The 20,321-nt window shown below is 55.9% G+C and overlaps 2 protein-coding genes across 2 annotated transcripts in view; both read left to right on the plus strand.

Annotated features, from left to right (window-relative positions):
- PLEKHG4B (pleckstrin homology and RhoGEF domain containing G4B) overlaps nt 1-9,619 on the plus strand; it is an 83,482-nt gene extending 73,863 nt beyond the window's left edge. The window contains exons 15-21 of the mRNA XM_039238040.1: nt 44-274; nt 2,056-2,226; nt 2,831-3,011; nt 4,533-4,640; nt 4,877-5,137; nt 8,169-8,305; nt 9,439-9,619. Of these exons, the coding sequence (XP_039093971.1) occupies nt 44-274; nt 2,056-2,226; nt 2,831-3,011; nt 4,533-4,640; nt 4,877-5,137; nt 8,169-8,305; nt 9,439-9,498 (1,149 nt within the window). The 3' untranslated portion in view covers nt 9,499-9,619. The remainder of the gene's footprint in view (nt 1-43; nt 275-2,055; nt 2,227-2,830; nt 3,012-4,532; nt 4,641-4,876; nt 5,138-8,168; nt 8,306-9,438) is intronic.
- Nucleotides 9,620-11,442: 1,823 nt separating this feature from the next.
- LRRC14B (leucine rich repeat containing 14B) lies at nt 11,443-15,437 on the plus strand. Its single transcript, XM_039237994.1, has 2 exons — nt 11,443-12,332; nt 14,795-15,437. The coding sequence occupies exons 1-2, from the start codon at nt 11,443-11,445 to the stop codon at nt 15,435-15,437; spliced, it is 1,533 nt and encodes a 510-aa protein (XP_039093925.1).
- Nucleotides 15,438-20,321: the final 4,884 nt, after the last annotated feature.

A 20,321-nucleotide genomic window follows, 5' to 3' on the forward strand; every position in this document is an offset into this window, starting at 1 on the left:
CCACCTGGCTCAGGGGCTGACCCTCTCGCCCCGGCCCTTGCAGGACAAGCAGCGGGAGCTGGGAGACAAGATGGACTTGGCCTCCTACCTGCTGAAGCCCGTGCAGCGCATGGGCAAGTATGCACTGCTGCTCCAGGACCTGGTCAGGGAGGCCAGCTGCTGCCCCGCCTGGGAGCAGGAGCTGGGTGAACTTCGGGCTGCTGAGGACGTGGTCCGCTTCCAGCTGCGCCACGGCAATGACCTATTGGCAATGGACGCAGTCCGAGGCTGTGATGTAAGTGCCCTGAGGCCCTGATGGGTTCTCATGAGTTCAGGAAAGATGTAACCTGGGGTCAGAACACATATGCTTTCACTGGAGCGAGTTTCCTGAAGCTTGAGAACTCTCAAGGGGCCTGGCAGGTGAGGGAAGCAGAGAGGGGCTTCCTGTCCAGGCAACTGGAGCAGCAGCTGCAGGGTGTGAATAGCAGGCAGGCTTTAACTGGCTCACCATCTGTTTATTAGGGCTACGTGAACACAACGGATGCATGAAAATTTGGGCCATCGGGCTTGGGGCAAGCCAACATTGGCTCATCCCATGCTGCTAGCCTCTCTGCTTGGGTGCTGAGGGCCGGCATCCATGCCCCACCCTGTCACAGTAGCATGGTGGGACCAGCATAGGCAGAAGAGGAGCCCTTTCTCTGGCAGAGCCCCTATGTCTGACATTCAGAGGGACAGCCACAGAATTCCTGGCACAAAATGAAAATGTGGGTGCCCTGCTTAAAAACAGCATTAAGAGTTTTGTGAGCAAGAATCTGAGCATGGACCCTTCTGGCCACCATGATGCAGCACAGCCCCCAGGCCACCACCCCATATGGATGTCCTCCTACTGCCAACGCTGGGCACCCCGCCCGGTGAACTAGCCTGTGCACGGGCTTGGCTGGGGGTGTGCCGACATCATGCCCCTGCCCTTCCACCCTACCTGGGCTTGGAGGTGGGTCTCCTGACGTCAGCTGGAGAAGGCAGATCCATGGCTACAGTCAGCACCTGTGATGGAGTCTGGCACAAAGTATAGTTCTCCGGTGACTTCTGTGGCTGTGAGTAGCCATGGGGGACTAGGGGCACCCCAGCATGGTCACTCACAGAACCCACAGGCCTCTTAAACCCTCCATTCAGCAGGCACAGCTGAGTAATTTGGGATTGGACCAGCTGTTCTCAGGTAACCCAAGGACAGATCTGTCCGTGGGCTGGAAGGTTATGGGAGAAACTTAGCATTGGTGGCCATGGTTTGGGATATACTCCACGAAGGGAGCCTGGCCAGGGCATGGAGGCTGCAACTTCTCACGTAGCCATCAGCCCAGACCACAGCTTGGAGGGATTTCTGGGGAGCGAAGGGGCAGCTCAGATGCAGAATTCATAACTGAATGCCAGGTCAGCCACACTGGGGTTTATCTCTAGTAATGAGTGAGTCTCTAACACCACATCAACAAGGGGGCTTCCATTCAAATGAACATAAGGGCTTTCAGAATTTAAAAGAGGGGTTTTCACTGTAACCTCCATGCAGACCAGCAGGAGCCCCGACCCGGAGGGTTTGGCAGCAGTTACAATGTGTGAGTTTTTCCCCATACATTCGAGAAATTCTCAGATACCAGCTGGATGTCCTATAATTCAACTCAATCCTGACATCATCTGCCTGGACATAGCATGAGATCCCTCAGGTAAGGGCTCCATCCCACAAGACTGCCCCTGACCTGCACTGCACACACCAGTCGCAAAGGTCAGAACCCAGAGAAGCAGTGTACTTATGACATTGCCAGTGTGTCATAAAGGGCATAACTCAGGAACAGACAGATGGAAGAGAGGCACAGGGCTAGATATGTGGAGACAGGCACAGAGTTTCCATGCCCGCTCTGCGCATCCCACCTGTTCACTCAAGCCCCATCCTTTGGGGTTCTATGGAGGCTTCATTATAGGCATCATTGATTGAATCACTCGCCGTGGGTGATCGATTTCACCTCCAGCCCCTCTCCCCTCTCCGGGGGTCCCACTGTCCCTGAGGGAGACTTGCTCCATCTGCAGGTAAATCTGAAGGAGCAGGGGCAGCTGAGGTGCCAGGACGAGTTTATCGTTTGCTGTGGAAGGAAAAAGTATCTGAGGCATGTCTTCCTCTTTGAAGACCTTATCCTGTTTAGCAAGACCAAAAAGGTGGACGGAGGCTACGACACCTACGCGTACAAACAGTCCTTCAAGGTAACACGCCTGCCTCTCAGCTGGTGCCGCTGGGTATCTATCAGGACCTGGTGCGCTGGGTATGAGCAGGGACACGGGATTCTGTGTCTGAGCTTTGAAAACCTCAGGCCTTCAAAAGCTGCAAGGAGATGCTTGTCCTTTATAGTTGCATGTACTGGTTCAGAGGCTGGAAAAAGTCTCCTCAATCGGAAACTTCGTTTCAGGCGAGGGGGAAGTGTTCCCTGGGCATGTCTGTAGGTGTGACCTTCCCCTGACTGAGGTTCCGAGCTTGAGAGCTCCTGAGAGGGTCCCAGGGCCATAAGCCCTTACCTGCCAATGCCGAGGAGTGTATCAGTTGGGGTTCTGTAGTCCCATCCGGTGCGGCAGCCACAGAACCTTCCAGTCCAGCCTTCCTGTCTCCAGTGGGGAAACTGAGGCTCCAAGAGGGAGCCAGTGCACAGGAATGGAACCCAGTTCATCCTGTGGGCCCCATCCTGCCTCGACCCCACCGTTTGGTGTCTGGGTGAAAGGACCCCACCACTGAAGTGCTGGGGTCGGTCAGTCAGCAGGGAGTGCTCAGTGGGATCCGTGGTTGCTGATGCTGCCGCCCCTGCTTGTGCTGCAGACAGCTGAGATTGGCATGACGGAGAACATTGGAGACACCGGCCTGAGGTTTGAGATCTGGTTCCGCAGACGGCGGAAACCCCAGGACACCTACGTTCTCCAGGCCAGCTCTGCAGAGGTCAAGACAGCCTGGACCCATGTGTTGGGGCAGATCCTGTGGCGGCAGGCTCTGCGGAACAGAGGTGGGCGAGAGGACTGTGCAGAGCAGCTCTGTGTTGAGGGCCCTGGCCCTGGAGTGGAGGTTTGGGGCCAAGGGTTAGGGGCTAAGTTCAGGCTAGGGGCATGGGGTCAGGGACTGGGTTCAGGGGTTAGTGGGTTGGACCTGGGTAGGCGTTTGGGGCCAGTATGGGCCAGGCTGCCCCCGCAGAGCCCTAGGGCCCAGGTGTCCCTGGGAGGGCTCCTCAGTCAGCACCATTTATGTGGAAATGGCTGGAATCCTTCCATCAGCACACAAACACGTGGGTAAACAAAGCCCCTGTCCCCACACCACGGCAGCTCCAGAGAGGTTGTCATGACGCTGCCCTACGACACCTTAGGCTCACTGGGGTCAGCTTTCTACCCCACCCTGTTGTCAAAGCACCATGTCCTCCTGGAAGACGGGCTGGTGGACAGCCTGTGGCCTCCCTCAAGGTAAGGGACGCCTCTGTAAGGCACCATGCACCGTGTGCCAGGACCCCACCCAGGCTTACTGTGCCTGCAAGTCAGCCCCCTTCGTTCCTCTTCCCCTCGACCCCCCAGTTTCATCTCTGTTCACACCCACAGGGTGGCATTTCATCCGGTCTGCCATCTGCAAATGTCATCTACATAGCGGCTTCTCCAAGATGGCCCTCCTGATGGCAGCTCTGACCCCCCAGGTCTGAGATACTCCAAGGGCTCCAAGGTCCAAACACCTAAACACAACTACCTGGCCCCTTTAGCAGCAGTTGCCTTGACCAGAGCCTTGACCTGTCATGAGAGATGCCATATGGCTTCCCCCCAGCAGCTTCCTTCAAAGGGTAGACCCCTCCCTGCACACATATATACACATGCACATGTGTGCGCATACACACATGTACACATGCATGTGCCTACATGGTGTGTTGCGTTGTGACTTTGCTCAGATACTCACTGGCCCCTTAGTCTCCTTGGAGCAGAGCCAGCCCTTTCACGCAGCAGGAAGCCCCCCTGGCCTTGTCCCGGTTGCTCTCCCCAATCTCCTCTGTTCCTGTCCCTCCCTCCCCACTATTCTACCAACTATAATCATTATATTTGTTTTCCTTGGCTTGGTTTTACTAGGGATTAACTCATTCTCAGATTCTTATCCTATGCTCAATATTCAAAGACATGCAGACATCTGTCAGTTTGTCTTTCTGGCAGCCATGTGTCTCCTGCAAGCTGGGCCTGCTGTGCAGCAAACTGTCCTTCATGGGGACAGGGAACACCTCCCTTCTCTCCCCAGTGGGACACCCAGGTCCCGTGTCCTCCTTTTTCTTGTTTACTCCCTTGAGCTCCTTGAGAGAAGCCACCATGAGGCCAGACCACATGCATGTGCCCAAACAGGAGCCCCACCACCTTGGCCCCCCAACGACATTTGGGGAGGGGGCTGGGCCAGGCCCCGACATGCTCCCAGTCTGGACAGACGGTGTTGGGTGCAGAGCATCATCAGGCATGGTGTCAAAGCCAAGCAGTTGCTTGGAAAATTGTCCTACCTTATTCTGTTTTAGAGCTCAGAATGCAGGAAATGGTGTCAATGGGGATGGGCAACAAACCGTTCACGGACATCCAGCCCAGCGATGCAGCCATAAGTGATCGGGCCATCAGGAAGGGGGCAGGTAATGTGGCCTCAGCCCTCACCCTCACTCTGTCCCACCGGCTCAGACTCAGGCCCTGGCACCCACTGTGGGCCCCAAAAGCCAGCATGGTGGCCTGGACGAGTGGTGGCCACGTCGTGCCTGACATGACTGCAGTGAGAGGGACCAGTCAGCTTTCAGATGGCCATTTCGTTCTCGAGTCTGGACTATACTTTTGGAGCCAAAGCCAGACTGACCTGCTTTCTGTCCCCTTCCAGAGTCACGGAGCCGAGCACCCATAGCTGTGCCCCCCTGTGACCACGCTGCCTCCTTTAAGAGGCCACACTCTACCATCTCAGACAGCAGCACCTCCTCCTCTGGCAGCCAGTCCTCCTCTGCCCTGGGGCCCCTGGGCCTGCATGCTGCTGCCAGCCCAGCCCTGAGGGGCTCTGCCTCCTGCCCCTGGCCGTACGACATGCGCACCTGCTTCGAGGAGGAGGATGAGCTGGAGCAGGAGACGGGGAGGCAGCCTTCCACGTGTGAGTGTGCTTAGGCACGGGGGCAGGCACGCTCCGGCCCCTGACAGCCGGTTCTGGGGACGGGGGCAGTTCACGTGCCCATTTATCTCACTTGCTCCTGTGCACTTCCAAAAGCTTTCAAACGCATTCTAATTTTTCTTTAATTATAAAAACAAACAACAAAAATTTTTACTTCCACCCAAAATGAGGTAATGGGAAGCAGATTTAAAACAAGCAAGCAAACAAAAACCAGACAAAACAAAACATAAACAGACAAAACATGTGAAACAAGATTTTAAGACATAGGACATCTGGCACCAAAGGTAGTGACCTGAGAGGCAGGAATGTGATGTGTCACACATCCCTGTCATTGGTCCGATTTCTGCCTTGAGAGCCCCCGGGCAGTGCAGGGAGCCTGCAGACTCCCAGTGGAGAAGGACAGACCAGGGGAGCCCCATGCATTGCCTGGCCTCTGGGGTCTGGGCTCAGCAGAGTGCTGGTCAGCACTGCACCTGGGGAGGCCGCCCAGCCCAGAACCTCTGCCCCCCCCCCCCCCCCCCCCCCCCCCCCCCCCCCCCCCCCCCCCCAATGCACAGACAGCAGCAGCCTCATCCCTGGGGCAGCGGCAGGTCCCCTGAGGGGCTTGGTCAGAGTAGGGTGTTGAACTGGCACCTGCTGCTGACCTGCCACCGTGTCATGGATGGAAGACATTTGCAGGTAACCTCACTGCATCCTAGAGCAAACCTCAAGGAGATTTATAGGATTATCCAGCAGCCAACAGGGTAGACTCACACTGTCCAGTATCAGGCATGCAAGGTTGTAGGAAACAGACCATCACAAGGGCAGTAATCAATCAGGCAACATCGGCCAGAACTGACGTGCCTGTTAAAATCGCCAGTCCTGGTATTCACACCATCATTCTGTGTCCCTGGTGCCCACAACATGAAGACATGACAGGGAAGATAGCTCGGACAATCTAAGATAAAAGGCCACAAATACCTGAGATGAACATGTCTCTGGGTAGGGTTACCAGGAAGTAAGACTTGACAGAAGAGAAGTTAGTGGAAATGTATCAATAGAAGCTGTCCAGAATAACACACAGAGAATCAAGGAAGAAGAACATCAGTGAGCTGTGTGACAACTTCAAGCGACCTAATAAACAGGTACCGGAGTCCCCAAAGTGGAGGGACAAGACTCTGAAGGCACAATGGCTGAATATTTCCCTGACTTGATGAAAGGTATAAACCCAAGGGCCCAAGAAAACCCGTGAACCCCAAGCACACAGAATGGAAACCCAGTGGCGACAGACATCTTGAAAGCAGCCAGAGGGACTTCTCACGGCAGACAGTGCTGTGGGCCGTCATTGTCTGACAACCGTCAAAGTTCAACGTGACAAATGTGTCTTTCAGGAACAGTGAGACAAAGTGAAGCAATGCTCCTGCATGTGACAGCTGGAACCCTCCCTCACCAGCCAACCCCAAGGAGAAGGGCAGTGACACGGGGTGGAGTAAAGGCTGCAGAAAGGAGGCTCTTCTGTTTAAATCTCTGGAACAAACAGTGGCTGTTTGAATAGCATGGGGTCAAATGAACACAGGGGTGACATGCCAGAGACCTGTGGTGCCTGGGCCCAGCAGAGAACCATGGAAATGTGGCGGTTCTCAGCCGTGCACGATTGCGGAGGTGTGAATGCCACTGGGGGCAGATTGTAACTCGGTAGATCTGCATTTTAAACCCAAATGACCCCTAATATAACAAAGCAAAGATTTAACAGCAAATACACCCACAGGGGAGATAAAATGGGATCCTCAGGAAAGGTCGATCCAAAAGAACATAGAAAGAAGAGAGAACAGAAGGGCTGACAAGAGAAAGTAGAGACGGGGCTGAGCGTACCCGTGACCACAGGTATATGAATGGGGCACAAGCAGCCTTTGGGGATTGAGTCACGTGTATCATGCAGACTGTGTCCACGCTGTCTGGTCTCATAGCCGCCCACATAGGTCCCCCCTTGGCCGACTGCACATGGAGAGGCCTGCGCTCACCGAATATTCTGAGCACCAGCCTCCACGTGGAGGGAACAGGCGTGTTGGCAGGGCATCAGTGGTTGTTTCCCTAGTGTCCTGTGTGTGGGGAATCACTACACACATGGCCTGGAGGGCCACAGGTGTCTGGTTCTCCAGAGAAATCCTTTCCACTGCCCAGGGAGGCCCCTCCTCAGGGTAACTGCCTGGGACCGCATCCACCCAGGCCCCCATTGGGCCGCTGCCACCGTGACTACACCCCTGAGGGCACCGCCGACCACAAAGGCATCTCTGCCCAGATGGAGGCGTGTGCCTGAAGCCTGCTGGGGGTGCCCAGGTGTGCCACGGGCTGCACACCTGCTCAGAACAGCATCAGCCACCTTGGTCAGGCTCGTTCTCCGGGCAGGCCCACGGGGAGCACGGCTGGGGGCACACCCACATTCCAGCCCAGAGCCACTGCACTTTCCTGGTGCCATGCTCCCTAGCCCATGCGGGAGGGCTCCGCTCAGCCATCTCGGCTCCGTGCAGAGACAGCACTGAGATCCCTGCACAGAAGTGTGTGGGAACCCCCCACCCCTGCCACATGGAAGTTGTGCCTATGCAGCAGGGCCGTGGCCGTGGCTTGTGTGCAGTGATACAGTACAGCCCCCAATAGACCTTTAAGGCCAAGACCTCATCCTGTCCTATTTCAGCTTTTTATTTAAGCCATGTGGCCCTTCTTTGGCCTCATTTTTTGGTTTTACCCCTGGACTTGCCTGGTGTGAGCCAGAGGCCTCCTGCCGGTAGAGAGGTCACCTGAGTTCATCCCACCCAGTCTTCTCTGATTTCAGAAAAGCAGGGTCAGGAGACACTTGCTCGTAAGGTGTCGCCTCCAGCAGCGCTGTCCCATCTGCTCTGACACCGCCTCACGCCGTCCTGTAGTAACTCTGCACACAGGGCAGGCCTCGCTCTCTGTTCACACGCTTCAGGGGGCCCTGAGTGCCGAGCACAGAAGCAAGAGGGGCAGCCACCCCTGACCCAGCCCCTCTTTGCAGTGACCGAGTGCACGTCATTGGGGGCCGGTGGCCTCGGGCTCCCAGGGCTGTTCCCTGAGGAGGGCCACCAGAGCGCCTCCCCTGCTGTCCTCAGGAGGGGCTCCCAGCCGCAGCTCCACAGCCAGTTCACCACAACCGTGAGTACCCTCTCCTGAGACCTCCCTGCAAGAGGCCCAGGTGCTGCCGGGCACGCTCAGGACTTGCCCAGGGTCCTCCTGATGGGTCTTTGTGCCCGAGGATTGCCCGCTCTGTGTTCTTAGCGTGGGTGCCCGGCTACTGTTGGGAGCACAGGAGAAGGCAGACACCACCCAGGGTGTACACGCAGATACATGGCCCCTGAGAGGGAGGGACTGGGGTGACCAGGGCAAGAAAGGGTGGGGGTCTACTCACACACAGAGCCCTTCTCAGCCAACCTTCACCCAGCCCAAGGTCATACACGCATCCACTGCAGGAAGCACTATCCTGGTTCTGAGGAGACACCCTCGTTCCCCCCACTCTGTGAGAGCCATCCCTCAGTTCTGGGGAGACACCCAGTCTGCCTTCTAGGCAGCATCGGAGGGAAGGGCCAAGTCTGAGGGTATGCCGAGTCAAGAGTATGGGAGACAGGTCTTTGGCCCACGAGCCTAGGTCACTGGTGATGACCAGTGACCTGGGCTCTAATTGGTGAATGGCTCCCCTTCGGCCAGTGGTTTGACTGGCAGACAAAACACTCCCTAGGTGAGGGGCTGTCTTGGCTTCCCCTGAAGTAATGGGAGGAGTCTCATCCATTGTCACCCTAAGATGCTGGACATGCCACCACCAGCCACCCAGCCTGGCTGTGACTCTGCCTTGTTCCATATGCTCCCACGCACAGTCACGTGGCTGGACATTAACAGCCCCCTGGGAGGAGCACCCTGGCCAGCGGGGCTGTTCCCCTTTGTCCCTGGACCAACCTCCCGGGGACCTCACTGCCTATACCCCTAGAAACCATGTCAAAGAGGGTGGCAGAGGGTGATTTCTGAGAGTTCAGGCATTCACTCCTCTGAGAGGACAGGGCCCGCAGACCCTGGTGTGGTCACTCCACAGAAGCCTGGCCACAGGAGCCAATGGGGACCACTCCCAGCAGAGGCTCCTGGGGAACCTGGCACCCTGCCCTTCTGAGAACAGGGTACCTCCCCAACACCCACTCACAGAGCCCGTGCCCCGGAGCCATGCTGGAGGGTGGTGCTCTGAGGTACACACGCACTCACGTTCTGGGATCAGAACAGCAAACAGAACTGACACGTTTCAGGGTCAGAACGTTTTTACCTCTAAATGCATCGTGATGCCAGCCGAGGTGACTGCCCTGTAGGCTCTGCCTGGACCCAGACCCAGGGATGAATCCACCATGAGTGCAGCCAGCCTTGCAGAGAATGCCCTTGTCTCTGTTACCCTGACCTCGCCCATGCTGGCCCCAAGTGCTTCTACTTTTTTTTTAAAAAAAATTGTTTAATGTTTACTTATTTATTTTTTGAGAGAGAAAAAGCACACGCAGGGGAGGGTCAGAGAGAAGGAGAGAGAGAGAATCCCAAGCAGGCGCTGCACTGTCAGCACAAAGCCCAATGTGGGGCTTGAACTCATGAATCATGGGATCATGCCCTGAGCTGAGATCAAGAGTCAGTCGCTTAACTGACTGTGCCTCCCAGGTGCACCTGAAGTGCTTTTAAAAAATGGATGTGTGTCCACGCGTCTGAGAGCACCTTGCAGGGCGTGAGGCCTCACGCAGCACCTCCCAGCCAAGGACTCTGTGCTGTCCACGTCCCGGGCACCAAGCAGCTGGGTGGGGTGGGCTGTGGGGTATGAGTAACGACCCTCATTCTTTTCACAGCTGTGAGGTATTTGGATGAGACAGCCCTTCCAGGGAGAATCCCTGCCAAATGGGGCAGAGGACCCTCAGCCCAGACCAGTGCCTGAGGGCTGGGAATGAGGCACTCATGCTGGGACCTCCTGACGCACCCAGGCCGTAGCTGCTGGCCACCCCCCGTCAGCACGCCGTGGGCCCTGCCTGCCTGGCCATCACCTCGCCTCCCGCCATTCCACCTCCACGACTCTTCGACCCCAGTCCACGGGCTCAGAGGGCCAGCTGCCCAGAACCCCACACCTGTACTGCTCTGAACCCCTCCGTGCTCCGAGGGGTGTGCTAAGGCTGGGGAGGAAACACACGGATCCCTGGTTCCCATGGGGAGGCCCAGGCAGGCTTGGGGTGTCTCAGAGCAGGGTGAGCCCTCTGGGACCGGGTCTCCCGGCCTTCCAGGCCACAGAGGCCCATGGGCGATGGTTCCCTAGTAGCCCCCAGTGAGGTGTGTCGCAGACACAGGGTGCACCTGAGCGTATTTGGAATGCCGGTTCCCTTTCTTTTTTGATAAGGCACGTGTCGGTAGTGGGGCTCCTGGTCACCACCTGTAGGCCGGGGACCCACGTTGGAGCAGCTGGGCCTGAGGTCTGGGCTGTAGAGAAGGCCCGGAGAGGACCACCCCTCACCGAACGCAGCAGAATAATAGTAAGCAGGGAGAGCCTGCGTAGACGGCAGACCTCTCACGAGTTTCCTGCGGCAGGTGTCTTCCCCACAGACGCGCATCCCCCGGGCGGCAGCACCGCCGGACTTCAGCCACCTGGAACGGGGCGGGGACAGGCAAGGTCCGCACCAGAGAGACTTTGGGACTTTGCCTTTGCGGCTCCCAGCTGCTCTGAGCCGTTTCCATTGCTACTTTGTTTCAATGCTGACTTGTTCTCACCTTCGGGAACATAAATAAATGGGGCCTGTTTTTCTAAGACGCAGTCACGTTGCTCTTGGCTTGGTCCTGCGGTGCCCAGGGACATCGCCCGCGCGCCGCACCCCGGGAGCCTGGCTCTGCGGGGACGTGGCCTTGGGCAGGAGGGCCTTGGTCTGCGGTCCCCCTGGTCCACGGCGGGGCTGTGGTGCCCACTGCAGCTCCCAAGCACAGGACCCCCTGCAGTGGGCACGGGCAGCACTTTTCAGGGGCCCGGTGCCCCTTAGCCAAGCACTAGGGCAGCTCTGCTTTCACCAGCTGAGCGCCCCAAGGACAGACTGGCCACTGGCTGACACCTCCAGGGCCAGAGCCAAACAAGCATCTATGACCAAAATAGCTGTCAGATGACCAGAGGGCCTGCTCCCACCTTTGGCCGAGCTGCTCACAGCAGCTGCAGCTAAAAATAAGTGAGAAGGGCGGACATCTTTGGGAGACTCGCAAGGGGAGAGCACGGTCCTGCCTTCCGGCCGCCACAGGCGGGCACAATGAGGTCGCTGCGCTTCATTTCTGCTGAGACCCTGGTGTCTCACCCCCAGGTGGCCCAGCAGAGCCTGGACGGCGTGGCCTACAATCTCTACCCGCTCCTGTTCAAAGCCAGCTACCTGCTGGAGCAGGCGGGGGTGGTCCGCGCGCTGCTGGGGCGCTGGCCGCTGGAGGAGTTCCGGCTGGGTGCGCTGCTGGGGCCGCGCTCGGAGCCCCCCGACGACCTGCGGGACCGCGCCTGCAGGGCCTGCCTGGAGGCCTGCGTGCAGGGCCTCGCGGACCACGTGCTGCGGGCCGGGGGCCCGGGGCGGCTGCGGGTGGCAGACCTCACGGGCATCCGGGACGTGCGGGTGCAGCGGTGCCCCTGTGGCAGGGCTCTGGGCAGGTGGGGCCGCACAGAGCTGCTGGCCAGGACCTGCTGCCAGCTGCAGGCCGCGCCCCCCGCCGCCCGGCGCCCCATCCGGGTCCTTGCTGACCTCTTTGTCACTGAGGGCAACTTCAAGGTGGTGGTGCAGGCCCTGGGCCCAGCAGGCCCTGCCCCACTGCGTGTGCACTGCCTTTCCTTCCGCGCAGACAGTCTGGGCCCCAGCCAGCTCCTGCACGTGCTGCGTCTGGCCGGGCCTGGGGAGCTCCGCAAGCTGGAAGTGGTGCACAATGTGCGACTGCATGCGGGACACGTGCAGCAGCTGCTGGCCCAGGTGGGCTTCCCCCAGCTGGCCTCGCTCACCCTGCCGGCCAAGGCCTTCGATGCGCCTCCCAGCAGCCCCCTAAGCCCCCATGGCGAAGACCCCTTCCTCGCCTCCATCGCCTGGGAGCTCAGCCAGATGACCCAGCTCACGGAGCTGAGTGTGGCCTTCTCCACCCTGACAGGGAAGGTTCAGAAGCTGCTCGGGTGAGTCTGGGGGGTGACAGGATGGAGGGTGGGCCAGGTTAGCGATGTCTCTGTTCACAGCTCCTCAGCATGGGTCTGAGGGACACAGGGCCCTCTCAGCAGCCAGGCCGAAGATGGGATCTATCATTTTATAAGGCCACAAGGTTCCCGGCTCCCTCACCTTCACTCCATGAGGGCCCGGAGCAGCAGGAGGGCACAGACAGAGGGATGTGACCCAGGGCGGTCAGGCTGTGTGGAGTCTGGCAACACAGAGAACTCAAGGAGGACTGTGTTTGGTTAGCGGGCAGAAGAGAAAATTAGCAAAACAAACAACATACAAGTGCCTATGTTATGTTATATTAATTGTACGCCTCATAACAAATTACTCCAACACCGAGCATATGGTGGGCGACAGGCTCCATCAGAGCCCAGCACGACTTGGGTCCACTGGGCTGTGGTCTCCTCTGAAGCTTGGTGGGCCAGGAAGGTGAGGCAATAGACTTGCAAGTTCGGTGTGAGGCTGTTGGCAGGTGGCCTCTGCACCTTGGCTGCTGGCGTTCTCGCGAGAGGGAGGCTGATCTGAGAACCAGAGATCACCCAGACAGAAGCCGCAGTCCCAAGCGACTGGTGTGTCCGCACTTCCGTGCACTGCGTTGGAGCCAGTCAGGGGGTCCACCCACATGAGGGAGGGCACCACACAAGGGTGGGAGCATCAGGAGGGCCAGGGCGCCACCTTGCTGGCAACATAGAAAATTAAACTTCTTTCTTGAGCCAGTGAGGGTGAATATGTAGCTTCTAGTTTAGGGAGTCCTTGGCTTACAGACGTTTCTCTTTTATACAAAGGAAACCCAGAAGCTGCTGACTAAGGGCTGTACCCACCTTTCCTCCCCTGGTGGGCACCCTGCCTGCCCCAGGCCCCCATCCCTGGTCTTCTGTCCCAGGTCTTCCACAGAGAGAAATGAGGGCTCCCTTCCTCCTCACCCCAATCCCCTGACACAAGAAAGGACGGTTTTGCGCTCGTGTGTGCATGAACTCTGACATATGGTGGCTGGCCCTTTGAGACCCTCAGGACAGTCCTGCATACGGCCTTAGCCTAGATGGGCCTTTGCCACTGGGGCAGATTGGTTCCACAAGCCAGACCACCCATCGCCAGCCTAGCGGGGCCGTCTTGCTAGCTCAGCCCCTCTCAGGCTTTCCCATCTCCCTCCACTCTGACCTCCACTGGCGGAGTATGTGCTCCCACGAGTGTTTCAGTCTGGCTGATTGTCGAGAGCCTGGCGAGGCGAGACGCCAGGAAGGTCCGAGCGTGAGTGTGCCAGGCTAAACAGGAGCGGGACTGGGGGGTGGTCGGGGAAGTCTCACTCCCTGGGGTGACTTTGAGCAGAGACCTAGGGCATTGAGAAGGCAGGCTGTGCAGCAGCCTGGAGAGAGGCACAAAGGGTGCAAGCTGGTAATATGGAGGGATCAGGGGTCAGCAAGGAGAAGGTTGGGGTTGGTAGGCAGGACAGTGTGAGAGAGAGGTGAGTAGGGGAGGGGAGGAAAGGGAGGGCTTTGGCTGTTCCTGAGCAAGCAAAGTCCCTGGAGGTTCTGAGCAGGAAGATGTGATCACGTTCGTATTCACAAGGGCTTCTCTGGCTTCTTTGACCCACACAGCAGACCTGGATGGAGGGTCTGGGGAAAGGACAAGCATGGTGAGTAGACAGCAGACTCTCAGCACCCAGGAGGTACCAGTGTGGGGGGCAGGAGGGGGCGACAGAAAACAGGACCCCATATTCTCTCCTGCACTGAGTGCTCAGCCTGGTGGCACCAGACCCCAGGGCAGTGTGGGCTGAGAATGCGCATTCTTCACAAGTCCGGGGCTCTTCCTGGCTTTGAGAACTGCCTGCCAGAGCAGGGTTTCACCCCAGCTGTGCCTTTGCTGATGCCGGGCCACCTACCCCAGTTACATTAGAACACAGGAGGGTGTTTAGGGTTCCAGGCAAGGCTAAGTCTGGACTAGATGGCTCCATGGCTCTTCCCCACCCTAAAGTTGTGAGGGCTTCCTCTCTGTGTTCAGAATGAAGCTAGCTGTTTTGTGCCAGTTCATGTGCACCTCACTGCCCCACAGCAAGCATGTGAACAGACACAGTGGGTGGTTGACAAAACAGATTTAACATTTTAGGAACTGATGACCAGGGCCAGACCTGTTTTGGGTTAATTCTTCTCCACACTTGGCCATACCACTGGTTTAAGGCTCAGCTCTGCCATCACAGCCCCGAGGCGGTCACAGAGAGCATGCAAATGCATTACCCTAGCTCTAATAACACTTTATTTATGGATACAGAAAATTGAATTTCATATTATTTTCACATGTCACAGAGTATCTTTCTTCTTTTGATTTGTTCCAATGTTTACATATGTAAAAGCCATTTTATTTTTAGGCTGAGTAAAGCAAGGCGGCGGTGTGCTGCCTCTCACCTGTGCTGTTTTCCGTCCTGCCCTAGCCCCCTAAGGACACCACTGAGGGTCCTGGACCTGGCCAACTGCTCCCTGAACCACGCAGACATGGCCTTCTTGGCAGACTGTGCCCACAGCACATATCTGGAGGTGCTGGACCTCAGTGGACATGGCCTGTTCCGCCTGTTCCCCTCAACCTTCTTCAGGCTGTTGGGCCGGGCTGCGCAGACACTGAGGATTCTCTCCCTGGAGGAGTGCAGCATTGAGGACAGCCACATAAGCATGCTGATCTTGGCCCTGAGCCCTTGCCATGAGCTCTGTGAGCTCCGCTTCCTGGGGAACCCACTGTCAGCCCGGGCTCTGAGACGCCTCTTCACTGCTCTTTGTGAGCTGCCCAAGCTTCGGTGTGTTGAGTTCCCAGTGCCCAAGGACTGCTACCCTGAGGGTACCGCCTACCCCCAGGATGAGCTGGCCATGTCCAAGTTTGACCAGCAGAAATATGATGTGATTGCCGAGGACCTCCGGGCTGTGCTGCTTAGGGCTGGCAGGGGTGACATCCAAGTCTGCACACCCCTCTTTGGAAGTTTTGACCCAGATATCCAAGAAACAAGCAATGAACTTGGAGCTTTTTTGCTGCAAGCTTTCAAAACTGCTCTAGAAAACTTTTCCAGAGCATTGGAACAAATGTAGTAGGCCCTTGAGCAAGCCAAGGGGGGCTTGTAGTTCAGCTGTGCAGCACCCTGGGCATCCTGAGTCAGCAGGCTTGGGCACCCAATCCCCCGGGCACCACCATTTGAAGTGTCTCTTAGTGAAACTTGTATGTGACATCCATTGGCACTAGAGAAGTGGAAACCCTGGCTCCAGGAGAGGTGACTCAAGGCCCCTTGGGTGTCAGAGCTCCACGGTGGTGGTGGCGAACAGTGGAGCAGTGCTGGGCTGGATGTGAGCAAGGAGGGGGAGCCCAGGCATCAGGTCAGGACCAGGAAGACACAAGAACCTGCCACGGAGCAGGTTGTGCCACATCTGAGTGGTTTGAGGGGTCGAGTCCTGGTGCATAAATGCTTAATTACAATGTCTGGACTGAGTGTCTACTAATATCTGACCCATGCAAAGGGCTGAGTGATAAGTTGATTACATACTAATAAAACAACAGTGTGACTTATTCAGATGTGGCTTTAATTTCAATGCAGTCTGTATTTTTTTTAAAGTATCTAAGAGTATGAAATTGAAAGGTTTTCTCAAGGTAGAGGCTAGGGCTTGACCCACCCCACTTGAACCACCAAGTTCCCAAGGGGGGTTTGAGTCACTGTGTGAGTAGGCTCTGTCTTCTGTCCAACAGCAGGCCCCCCTCCCCCAGGTAAGGCCCTGCCAGGTAATCCTATGCTCTCTCCCCAGGTATGTCCCATGCCTTTCTCTCCACAACCAAGCAGGGCTGCCTAGGGTGTGGGTCTCCTGAGTGACAACTATCTCAGGAGTCTGCTTGCTGAGGAAGGCAATAATGTTCCTCCTGGATCTTTCAGGAAAGAAGGACATCCAACAAGTGGGTAGGAGAGGGGGAAAGAGGTGACTTCTAACTCTCCTTGCCCCTCAGATCTGCTATCTGAGCCACCACTCTCATTGCTCTGCTCACCCTCTGCCATCCCCACAGGTCCATCCTGCTGGCAAAGTCTCTGAACCCTATTTCAGTCACATGGAGTTTGTCATTTCAAGAAGCTCTTGGAAAGAGAGTAGTCCTAGGGCGAACTTTTGCAATGATTTAATTCCAACTCTAAAGAGTGGATTAATTTCAACTGTTTGTGTCTGTGGCTGGTGGGACCGGACCCCAGCATGCACATGGGCGGCTGTGGTGGAGATGGGCCCAGGGATGCTGAGGCGGCCGAGGCAGGAGGTAGGCACGCAGGCCTCTACTTGTGGCGAATGTTCCCGACAGCTCCGGTTCCTGGTGCGCCCGAAGAACAACCAATGTATAAAAGCCAAAGAGGCTGGGTGGGGGGCACATTTAGAAGAACTCTGAAGCATGTGAAGCAGCCCAAGCATGACCTATGTCTCCTGTGCCATCCTTGTTCCTGGGGACCTGCTGGGCCCCAACCCTGAAAGTACCGTTTCCGGCCATGATTGGCTTTTGCTGCACCTGCCCAGCCTGGGAATTGGAGGCTCTGACAATGCCCACGTGATGTCGCTCACGGGAATCTGCCAGGGCCCAGGCACATCCCTGTGCTTTTCATGCTGAGGAGGGCATGGCTCCAACCCAAAGGCAAACTGTGGGGACGTGAAACCTTATCACATAGGCGGAGAGGGGCAGAGGGCCAAGTGTCAAGAGGTTGCAAATGTACCACATGGCAGCTCGACAGCATCTCCTCCTGGTGAAGCTCAGGGGCCCGTCACTGCCCAAATGCACCTGGTCCTCCCAGGGGCCAGACAGCTGAATTAAACAGGAACAGTGTGGGGCCATGATGGACACTGGGAAACCACTTTCCAGCACATCGGGGACATGGTCTTTGCCTCCCCCAGGTCCTTTGTGGTGGGTTCATCATTGCACTTCCTCTAGGAAGTCAGCACTGCTTCCTGTTGCCTATCCTGGCAAAGAGGGAATGCAGATTCAGGGGCTTCCACTTGGTCCTTCCTACCCTGCTTTTGTTCCAGATGTTTCTTTCCAGTTATACACTCCAGACAAGGAGAGATTCATAGACCCAGGGAACCCTCTGTGCGGGGGATGTGGCCAGAAAACCTGGAGACATGGGCCTGTGGCTCTTATTATCTCTGATGCTTTCCTTTTCCTTCTCATTATGTGGCTTGAGCAACACCCTGATCAGCTGCCACCTGCTAAACCCTATGATCCCATTCTCTATCACTGGCCACCGCAGCAGCTCCCTATAGATGAAGGCACTGTGACTATCATCTGGGTCTTGATGCTCATCAGAGCAATTCCACCCACCTGCCCCAGCCAGCCCCAAATCCCATCCGCCTGGGGCCCAAACCCACCTACAACTTCCCCTGCATCAGCCACCTACATCAGTAGGCATCACGTACAACAGTCAGCCCTGGCCTGTGGGCAGCAGCGGTGCCAGAGCCCCTTTCAAGCAGGGCACTTCTCAGCACCTCTAGCACCTCAGTGGTGGCAGCAGCATCTGCCCTCATGTGATAAATCCTCTCAACACCCCCCTCCATGCCTCCATGAGCCTCCGTGCTTCTGGCTCCCAGCAGCATGGCACTCATCCCCCACTGACCGCAGGCCACCCAGTAGAAGCCAGTGTTCTCGCAAGGACATTATACACAGGGAAATAAGGGAGTCCCCACTGCAGAGTGCCCTGCCCCACCCTTTGAACCCCCGGCCCATGAAACCCAAGTCTTCTGGGTGCAGCTATTTCCAGGCTCTTCTGCATAGGCCAGCGTGGGGGCTGTGAGGGCTGCAGGAGGGGCTCGGAGTGCAATGCTTCCCTGCAGTCTGCACCCTGGCAGCATCCTGACTTACCACAGGATCTGGAGAAGATGGACTTCCTTCAGAGCCACCACAGAGGCCGCCAACGGTTGGCTCATGAAGCCTCGTTTTTTTTTCAAGATTTCCTCTGAGGTGAACAAAAACCACACACCTTGATTTCCCCGCACCCTCTCCATTCGAATGCCATAGGAGCATATAACTCCGTAGTTCCCAAATGCCACACATGGGAATAGAACAGGTAAGATGCAAGCTCAGAGAGCCAGGAAGAGAAAGATTGCAGCAAATATGCAGATGTGAAGCAGAGAGGCCACTGATCCAGAGTTCCTGACAGTTGTTGGCCATTTCTGGTTCCTCTCTGGGGAACTGGCCTGCATTCTCCATTCCTGCCTCGAGGTTCTATGACATGTCCTTGAAGAAACCACCTCCTTGTTACTGTCTCACATAGCTTAGATTGATGTCTATTACTTGCAGCCAGAGTCCTGATGTGGAGAGATATGGAGAAGCTGTTTTTGTCATTGCTGGAAGAGAGGAGAACCTTGCACAGGTGCACAAGACCCCATGGAGGCGGGTCCGGGCAGGTCCGACAGGCCTGCCTCTGGCTGTGCACAGCCCTCCCAGCAAGCTCGGGGACATCTCTCTGGCCTCTACAGCTCTGGCGGAGCTGGGTGGGGGCCCCTATGCTCCATCACAAGATAGCCGAGGGAGCACATACCATGGCTGAGTCTTTCCCGGTTCCTGTGTGTTTACTTCAGATCGGCTTTCATGAAGTGAGACTAAGATGGTGGACCTAATGAGAAAGACTTTTCCTCCCTCTCCGTTTTTTTATTTTTTTTATGTTTTTATTTATTTTTCAAAGAGAGAGAGAGACAGAGAGAGAGAGAGACAGCGCAAGCAGGGGAGGGTCAGAGAGGGAGGGAGACACAGAATCCAAAGAGAGGCTCCAGGCTCTGAGCCGTCAGCACAGAGCCCGATGCAGGGCTTGAACCCAAGAACTGCGAGATCATGACCTGAGCTGAAGTTGGATGCCCAACCGACTTAGCCACCTAAGGCGCCCCATCCTCTCTCTCCTTAAAGAGATGATCTTGGTAAACTGTTCAGCAATCAGACTTTTGAACGATCCCACACAGAAGTACTCTGTTACGTACTGTAATTAAACATAACTTCTGTTCTCAAAAACACACAGGTTCTTCGGTGAAGTCTCTGCCCTGTCATAACACCACATCATTGGTGCAATGTTTGCAGAATTACTTTGTCACCATGAAATCACTAACTTTATCTGCCAGTCATATACACATTATAGACAGACACAACTGTACACACACACAAAGAAATACGTGTGAGAATCCTGTATCTGTCTCTATGAGCTTTAACAAGGGGAAGAGGAATATTTAACAAATAAGTTGAGTGGGATTAAATTATAGCATTATTTTTGGGACATTTGGATCAAACACTGTGCCTTCCAACTTTATTCCAAAGTGAAGCACACTGAAATAGGCAGTTTCACAGGAAGTACAATTAGGAGGCTAAACACCGCCCCCCACCACCCCAAAGCCCTTCCTGCATGTCACTGCAACCCCACTCACAATAACCTGGTGTCCCCAAATCAATTAAAATTACAGGCCATGGAACGATCCCTCGTCTTGCCTACAGCAGGAACAGCCCCCTCCAGGGACGGAGCTCTGCCCTCCTTGTCTTGCTGGCTCAAGGTTTCAGTTACTGAGAACTTTCAGAAAGCAGCCCAGACAAATGACGATGTTGGACTCTCAAGTCCCGACAAATCCTGCACATTTCAAACAGCTCCTGGCTCCTGTTCTTTTTGTCAATTTTAAGCCCTTTTATTTCAATAATATTCCACTGTAGTCTCTTAGTCCACACATATTTTGGTGTATATGTGAAGTCATCACATAGGCATGGCATGGTGTAAACATTTCAAACCTAATAAAAAATAATGTGAAAAAGATGGATGGCATCGAATTAACCCCCAATGAAATGTGCTAATGGAAGGCAGCTGCTGTGCCATGCAAATACAAACATGGCCTAACATAATTTTCTGTAGGAAATTTGTCTTTCTGATCTTGCAGTATCAAGCCAGTGTCTAAACTGACTTCAATTATATGAACATAGTTATCAAGCTA

This window comes from Hyaena hyaena, unplaced genomic scaffold (assembly GCF_003009895.1).
Source record: "Hyaena hyaena isolate Hyena2069 unplaced genomic scaffold, ASM300989v1 scaffold_134, whole genome shotgun sequence".
Classification (NCBI taxonomy): Eukaryota; Metazoa; Chordata; class Mammalia; order Carnivora; family Hyaenidae; genus Hyaena; species Hyaena hyaena.